The sequence below is a fragment of the Saccoglossus kowalevskii genome, chromosome 10 (assembly GCF_978046115.1).
Source record: "Saccoglossus kowalevskii chromosome 10, keSacKowa6.1, whole genome shotgun sequence".
Taxonomy (NCBI): Eukaryota; Metazoa; Hemichordata; class Enteropneusta; family Harrimaniidae; genus Saccoglossus; species Saccoglossus kowalevskii.
The window spans coordinates 34,445,819-34,454,963 of record NC_140650.1 but is presented as its reverse complement, the minus strand read 5'-3'; the positions used below and the strand labels follow the sequence as shown (position 1 = coordinate 34,454,963).

The window sequence follows — 9,145 nt, the reverse complement described above, 5'->3', positions numbered from 1 at the left end:
ATTCTAATACTGTACATTACCTAGAACTTTGTAACATATACGTATTCTAGTACTGTACATTACCTAGAACTTTCTAACACATACGTATTATAATACTGTATATTACCTTGAACTTTGTAACACATACATATTCTAATACTGTACATCACCTAGAACTTTGTAATACATACGCATTCCAATACTGTATATCACCTAGAACTTTGTAATACATACGTATTATAATACTGTACATCACCTAGAACTTTGTAACACATACGTATTCTAATACTGTACATCACCTAGAACTTTGTAATACATACGTATTCTAATACTGTACATCACCTAGAACTTTGTAACACATACATATTCTAATACTGTACATCACCTAGAACTTTGTAACACATACGTATTCTAATACTGTACATCACCTAGAACTTTGTAATACATACGTATTATAATACTGTACATCACCTAGAACTTTGTAACACATACGTATTCTAATACTGTACATCACCTAGATCGTTGTAACACATACGTATTATAATACTGTATATTACCTAGAACTTTGTAACACATTCGTATTCTAATATTGTATATCACCTAGAACTTTGTAATACATACGTATTCTAATACTGTACATCACCTGGAACTTTGTAATACATACGTATTATAATACTGTACATCACCTAGAACTTTGTAACACATACGTATTCTAATACTGTACATCACCTAGATCGTTGTAACACATACGTATTATAATACTGTATATTACCTAGAACTTTGTAATACATACGCATTCCAATACTGTATATCACCTAGAACTTTGTAATACATACGTATTATAATACTGTACATCACCTAGAACTTTGTAACACATACGTATTCTAATACTGTACATCACCTAGAACTTTGTAATACATACGTATTCTAATACTGTACATCACCTAGAACTTTGTAACACATACATATTCTAATACTGTACATCACCTAGAACTTTGTAACACATACGTATTCTAATACTGTACATCACCTAGAACTTTGTAATACATACGTATTATAATACTGTACATCACCTAGAACTTTGTAACACATACGTATTCTAATACTGTACATCACCTAGATCGTTGTAACACATACGTATTATAATACTGTATATTACCTAGAACTTTGTAACACATTCGTATTCTAATATTGTATATCACCTAGAACTTTGTAATACATACGTATTCTAATACTGTACATCACCTGGAACTTTGTAACACATACGTATTCTAGTATTGTACATCACCTAGAACTTTGTAATGCATACGTATTCTAATACTGTACATCACCTAGAACGTTGTAACATACGTATTATAATACTGTACATTACCTAGAACTGTGTAACATATACGTATTCTAGTGTTGTACATTACCTAGAACTTTGTAATACATACGTACATACGTATTCTAGTATTGTACATTACTTAGACCTTTGTAACAGATACGTATTCTAATACTGTATATTACCTAGAACTTTGTAAAATATACATATTATAATACTGTATATCACCTAGAACTTTGTAACACATACGTATGCTAATACTGTATATTACCTAGAACTTTGTAACACATACGTTTTCTAATACTGTATATTACCTAGAACTTTGTAACACATACGTATGCTAATACAGTATGTTACCTTGAACATTGTAACATATACGTTTTCTAATACTGTATATTACCTAGAACCTTGTAACATATACATATTATAATACTGTATATCACCTAGAACTTTGTAACACATACGTATGCTAATACTGTACATCACCTAGAACGTTGTAACACATACGTATTATAATACTGTATATTACCTAGAACTTTGTAACACATTCGTATTCTACTATTGTATATCACCTAGAACTTTGTAATACATACGTATTCTAATATTGTACATTACCGAGAATGTTGTCCTATATACACAATTCAATACTGTACATTACCTAGAACTTTGTAACATATACGTATTCTAGTATTGTACATTTCCCATAACTTTGTTCAGTGCACGATTTTTAATATTTGTAACACATACGTATGCTAATACTGTACATTACCTAGAACTTTGTAACACATACGTATTCTAATACTGTACATTACCTATAACTTTGTAACACATACGTATTATAATACTGTATATTACCTTGAACTTTGTAACACATACGTATTCTAATACTGTACATCACCTAGAACTTTGTAATACATACGCATTCCAATACTGTATATCACCTAGAACTTTGTAATACATACGTATTATATCACTGTACATCACCTAGAACTTTGTAACACATACGTATTCTAATACTGTACATCACCTAGAACTTTGTAATACATACGTATTCTAATACTGTACATCACCTAGAACTTTGTAACACATATATATTCTAATACTGTACATCACCTAGAACTTTGTAACACATACGTATTCTAAGACTGTACATCACCTAGAACTTTGTAATACATACGTATTCTAATACTGTACATCACCTAGAATTTTGTAACACATACGTATTCTAATACTGTACATCACCTAGATCGTTGTAACACATACGTATTATAATACTGTATATTACCTAGAACTTTGTAACACATTCGTATTCTAATATTGTATATCACCTAGAACTTTGTAATACATTTGTATTCTAATACTGTACATCACCTAGAACTTTGTAACACATACGTATTCTAGTATTGTAAATCACCTAGAACTTTGTAATGCATACGTATTCTATTACTGTACATCACCTAGAACGTTGTAACACATATGTATTATAATACTGTACATTACCTAGAAATTTGTAATACATACGTATTCCAATACTGTATATCACCTAGAACGTTGTAACACATACGTATTATAATACTGTACATTACCTAGAACTGTGTAACATATACGTATTCTAGTGTTGTACATTACCTAGAACTTTGTAATACATACGTACATACGTATTCTAGTATTGTACATTACCTAGACCTTTGTAACAGATACGTATTCTAATACTGTATATTACCTAGAACTTTGTAACATATACATATTATAATACTGTATATCACCTAGAACTTTGTAACACATACGTATGCTAATACTGTATATTACCTAGAACTTTGTAACACATACGTTTTCTAATACTGTATATTACCTAGAACTTTGTAACACATTCGTATTCTACTATTGTATATCACCTAGAACTTTGTAATACATACGTATTTCTTATACTGTACATCACCTAGAACTTTGTAACACATACGTATTCTAATATTGTACATTACCGAGAATGTTGTTCTATATACACAATTCAATACTATACATTACCTAGAACTGTGTAACATATACGTATTCTAGTATTGTACATTACCTAGAACTTTGTAACACATACGTATTACAATACTGTACATCACATAGAACGTTGTAATACATACGTATTATAATACTGTATATTACCTAGAACTTTGTAACACATTCGTATTCTACTATTGTATATCACCTAGAACTTTGTAATACATACGTATTCTAATACTGTACATCACCGAGAACTTTGTAACACATACGTATTCTGATACTGTACATCACCTAGATCGTTGTAATACGTACGTATTCTAATACTGTACATCATCTAGAACTTTGTAACACATACGTATTCTAATACTGTACATCACCTAGAATTTTGTAATACATACGTATTCTAATACTGTACATCACCTAGATCGTTGTAACACATACGTATTATAATACTGTACATTACCTAGAACTTTGTAACACATTCGTATTCTAATATTGTATATCACCTAGAACTTTGTAATACATACGTATTCTAATACTGTACATCACCTAGAACTTTGTAATGCATACGTATTCTAATACTGTACATTACCGAGAATGTTGTCCTATATACACAATTCAATACTGCACATTACCTAGAACTTTGTAACATATACGTATTCTAGTATTGTACATTACCTAGAACTTTGTAACACATACGTATTCTAATACTGTACATCACCTAGAACTTTGTAACACATACGTATTACAATACTGTACATCACCTAGAACGTTGTAACACATACGTATTATAATACTGTATATTACCTAGAACTTTGTAACACATTCGTATTCTACTTATGTATATCACCTAGAACTTTGTAATACATACGTATTCTAATACTGTACATCACCTAGAACTTTGTAACACATACGTATTCTAGTATTGTACATCACCTATAACGTTGTAACACATATGTATGCTAATACAGTATGTTACCTTGAACATTGTAACATATACGTTTTCTAATACTGTATATTACCTAGAACCTTGTAACATATACATATTATAATACTGTATATCACCTAGAACTTTGTAACACATACGTATGCTAATACTGTACATCGCCTAGAACGTTGTAACACATACGTATTATAATACTGTATATTACCTAGAACTTTGTAACACATACGTATTCCAATACTGTATATTACCTAGAACTTTGTAACACATACGTTTTCTAATACTGTATATTACCTAGAACTTTGTAACACATACGTATGCTAATACAGTATGTTACCTTGAACATTGTAACATATACGTTTTCTAATACTGTATATTACCTAGAACCTTGTAACATATACATATTATAATACTGTATATCACCTAGAACTTTGTAACACATACGTATGCTAATACTGTACATCACCTAGAACGTTGTAACACATACGTATCATAATACTGTATATTACCTAGAACTTTGTAACACATACATATTCTAATACTGTACATCACCTAGAACTTTGTAACACATACGTATTCTAATACTGTACATCACCTAGAACTTTGTAATGCATGCGTATTCTAATACTGTACATTACCGAGAATGTTGTCCTATATACACAATTCAATACTGCACATTACCTAGAACTTTGTAACATATACGTATTCTAGTATTGTACATTACCTAGAACTTTGTAACACATACGTATTCTAATACTGTACATCACCTAGAACTTTGTAACACATACGTATTACAATACTGTACATCACATAGAACGTTGTAACACATACGTATTATAATACTGTATATTACCTAGAACTTTGTAACACATTCGTATTCTACTATTGTATATCACCTAGAACTTTATAATACATACGTATTCTAATACTGTACATCACCGAGAACTTTGTAACACATACGTATTCTGATACTGTACATCACCTAGATCGTTGTAATACATACGTATTCTAATACTGTACATCATCTAGAACTTTGTAACACATACGTATTCTAATACTGTACATCACCTAGAATTTTGTAATACATACGTATTCTAATACTGTACATCACCTAGATCGTTGTAACACATACGTATTATAATACTGTACATTACCTAGAACTTTGTAACACATTCGTATTCTAATATTGTATATCACCTAGAACTTTGTAATACATACGTATTCTAATACTGTACATCACCTAGAACTTTGTAATGCATACGTATTCTAATACTGTACATTACCGAGAATGTTGTCCTATATACACAATTCAATACTGCACATTACCTAGAACTTTGTAACATATACGTATTCTAGTATTGTACATTACCTAGAACTTTGTAACACATACGTATTCTAATACTGTACATCACCTAGAACTTTGTAACACATACGTATTACAATACTGTACATCACCTAGAACGTTGTAACACATACGTATTATAATACTGTATATTACCTAGAACTTTGTAACACATTCGTATTCTACTTATGTATATCACCTAGAACTTTGTAATACATACGTATTCTAATACTGTACATCACCTAGAACTTTGTAACACATACGTATTCTAGTATTGTACATCACCTATAACGTTGTAACACATATGTATTATAATACTGTATATTACCTAGAACTTTGTAATACATACGTATTCCACATCACCTAGAACGTTGTAACACATACGTATTATAATACTGTACATCACCTAGAACATTGTAACACATGCGTATTCTAATATTGTACATCACCTAGAACTTTGTAACACATACGTATTCTAATACTGTACATTACAAACCAATTTAAATATTTTACATTTCTAAGCATGTACTTCTACTATTACTACTTCTGTGGGATCTGTGAAAAACATTTACAACTAGAGTTACTGGAAGAATAATGTTATTTTATTTTTTACAATGCAATAAACTCATTCTTAGATTATTTCCGATTTCAAGAAAAAAATACATTTTATTCGAGAATTCATACATAGAAAATGTTGATCTTTGTTTTTGTAATATCAATATTTTTGTTGTTTATGGACCTATTACCATATCGATTGAGAATTCAAGTTATTTTAAGTTGTTGTAGTGCGCTGTTGATTTATTTAGTAATTCAGATTTCACTGAGTACGTTAACTTTGGTTGCAGTTTATATGTGTCATGATAAAATTCTTAGGTATCCAGTGAATTGTTTCGGAACAGAGGTAAATCATGTTTATTTCAACAATTTGAAGTGTTCTTCAATCTGTTGTTTGGCAGATATTGTAGATTGTCACGCGAGTGATCAGTGATTAAATAGCAGAACATTAATCTGATTGGCTGTTCCAAATACACGAGTTTGTTCGATACAACACTAAATATATAATTTCATATAATAGTAAGAGCACGAGTAGATGATATCTCATAACATTGGTATATGATAATACACCACGAGATTAAGTATTTGAAATCGAATCTCAGATTGTACAGAAACTGTACTGTGTTACACTGCGTCACTTCTTTACATATATATGTACATATATGGAGAAGTATTCCATAATAGGACATGAATTGAATTGCTACAGCTTTGCTACTCTTCCACTCGCGATTGATGTTCAACATTGGTGAAGTAAATTTGTTTCTGACTCACAAATATTTCCTGAATTTTCTGATATATTCTGATGTCGAAGTAAAGAGCTTCGAATACTTCTTGGTCGGCGAGAAGCTCTCGTTTCAAGTCAACTAGCAGTTCACTTTGCGATAGATAGTCACCTTCCGTTTTGAAAACCTCTTGTTCAACGGTGTCCAAACAAATCTTTTCAAAAGGTAACTTATAAGCATGTTGCAAAAGTTTCAGAAACGTGTCATACTCTTCAGTAATTCCAACAACACCGAACCACGTTTCTAAGTGTTCCAGAACAAAATCCAAAACCTTTAATTTCTCTTGTGAATCCATGATATGATCCAGATACAGTTTATTTCGATACCAACACGGCATAGTTGCAGCGGTGGGATCGTCTGGTTGTCGAAACGATTCAATTGTTGACAGGTAGGCTATGCTACAAACGTCCGGTTTGTGGAGCAATTGTCTGAAAAAGAAACTTCCCTGACGCATCGCCCATTCCTTCAGCGTGAGTAATTTTCCTTTCGCGCTCCGTGCTAGGCATGGCAACTCATTGGCACCTTTACAGTACACGTAAGATGCTATAATACGTTCATATGGTTCTCGTATGACCGTAAAGTAGGAACACGGTTCATTGGTATAATCGCAGACACCCATTGTGAAACCGCCAAGATACATCTTCTCAAGCAACTGATTGCTCCCGTCACCGCTCATCTCTGAATAGAACTTTGCAACGTTATTGTTCCATACCAGTGTTGGTTTGGGTAAAGACACATTGGCGGCAAGCAGTGACATACACTCTTTCATCACACCTCCAGCTGAATTATGGTTATCCACAAATACAATAGATCCGTTGGCGTAGAAGGAATCGGATGGCCAGCGGTTAGTACCAGAGAAGACTCGTCTAGTGTAGAAATTCGGAAGATAGTTCTTCTGCATCGCCCACGCATAGTTAGTCATATATGTAGGCGGGTTATCCTTGTACGTGTGGCTTGAAAACAACGCTGACTGTTGATCGTTGTATTTGTTAATGTTGACATTTCTATAATAAAATCAACATAATGTATACGATCAATTGCACCATGTTACAGTCATTATAGTCGTGCAGTGTATTTTCGGATTTTGTGAAAACATTGGTGTTTTTTTTAAGTATTGTTTTGCAACAATACATGACATATTGTTTTTGTTTTTTCAAGTACAAAATATGTTTGTTTGTTTTGTTTTTTGTGGAAAACGCCCCGACAAAATAATGTGAGTTTTATAGTTATTAATCGACGATAAAGTATTATTTCATGAAAAAACAAATTATTTCACAATAATTCATGTCAATTATACCCACATTCTAAGTACATACTATTTTTTCACAACATGTTACCAAACGAAATTGTGAGATATGATGACATGGGTCGATTGTAAGTTGGTCAAAATAGAATAGAATAGAATAATTTAACTTAAATCCAAATAGTGGTACTATAAAGACGTCGTGGTGTGTATCTGTTTGTCACTCAAGTGAGTGAATTACTTATTTTTAGTAATATACGGAAGTTATTGGATTTGTTCATACAAAATCATTTTGTTCGCTTAAAGGATTAAAAGGGTATATTCATTAAATTTAATAGTTGCCATGTTTCATGCTTATAACGTGACAAGGGCCACATAAAAATGGATCTTGAGAATAAAAAAAATAATTTTGTATAAAAACGTACATCGACGCTTAAAAGGTCATCGACATAATTAACACATCAAATGTACACCAGCGCAATGCGTTATAATTATATTATTTTCTGAATAAATAATACGTCCTAGTTTTTGTAGCTCCAATAATATTATTCCCAGTCATGTTTAAATGCGTGGATTAATAATACCTCAACGGGTTTCACATCAATAAATATAACGTAAACAGCATAAATATAATTCTTACCTTACTTCCGGAACCATTTTATCAATTTTCCTGTATGACACAGCAAGAACAATTAAGGTAAATATGCTACCAATTAAAAATACCAGGTTACCAGGGTTACGTGGAAAATGAAAACGCATATTAGATATAACGAAACTCATATTGCCACCGATCTCTTCTTGGCAGAGATATTAAAAGCTGTATTATGCGTCACACTCACAGTCCTATGGATTGAGTTTACGTTATAATATTCATGATTGACATCTTATGTCCCAGTGGTTAGTCAAAGTACAATACAATCCCCATCTTCGGTAGATTCTCGCAGCTTCAACATTACAAACCTCTGCCAGATTTGATACATTCGGC

The 9,145-nt window shown here is 31.6% G+C and overlaps 1 protein-coding gene across 1 annotated transcript; it reads right to left on the bottom strand.

The window, feature by feature from the left end:
• Positions 1–6,697: 6,697 nt before the first annotated feature.
• On the bottom strand, positions 6,698–9,145 carry LOC100375468 (uncharacterized). Its single transcript, XM_002733704.3, has 2 exons — positions 8,801–9,145; positions 6,698–7,921 (listed from the first exon to the last, which is right to left on the bottom strand). Exons 1-2 carry the CDS (start codon positions 8,938–8,940, stop codon positions 6,847–6,849), a joined length of 1,215 nt encoding a protein of 404 aa, XP_002733750.1. The 5' UTR covers positions 8,941–9,145; the 3' UTR covers positions 6,698–6,846.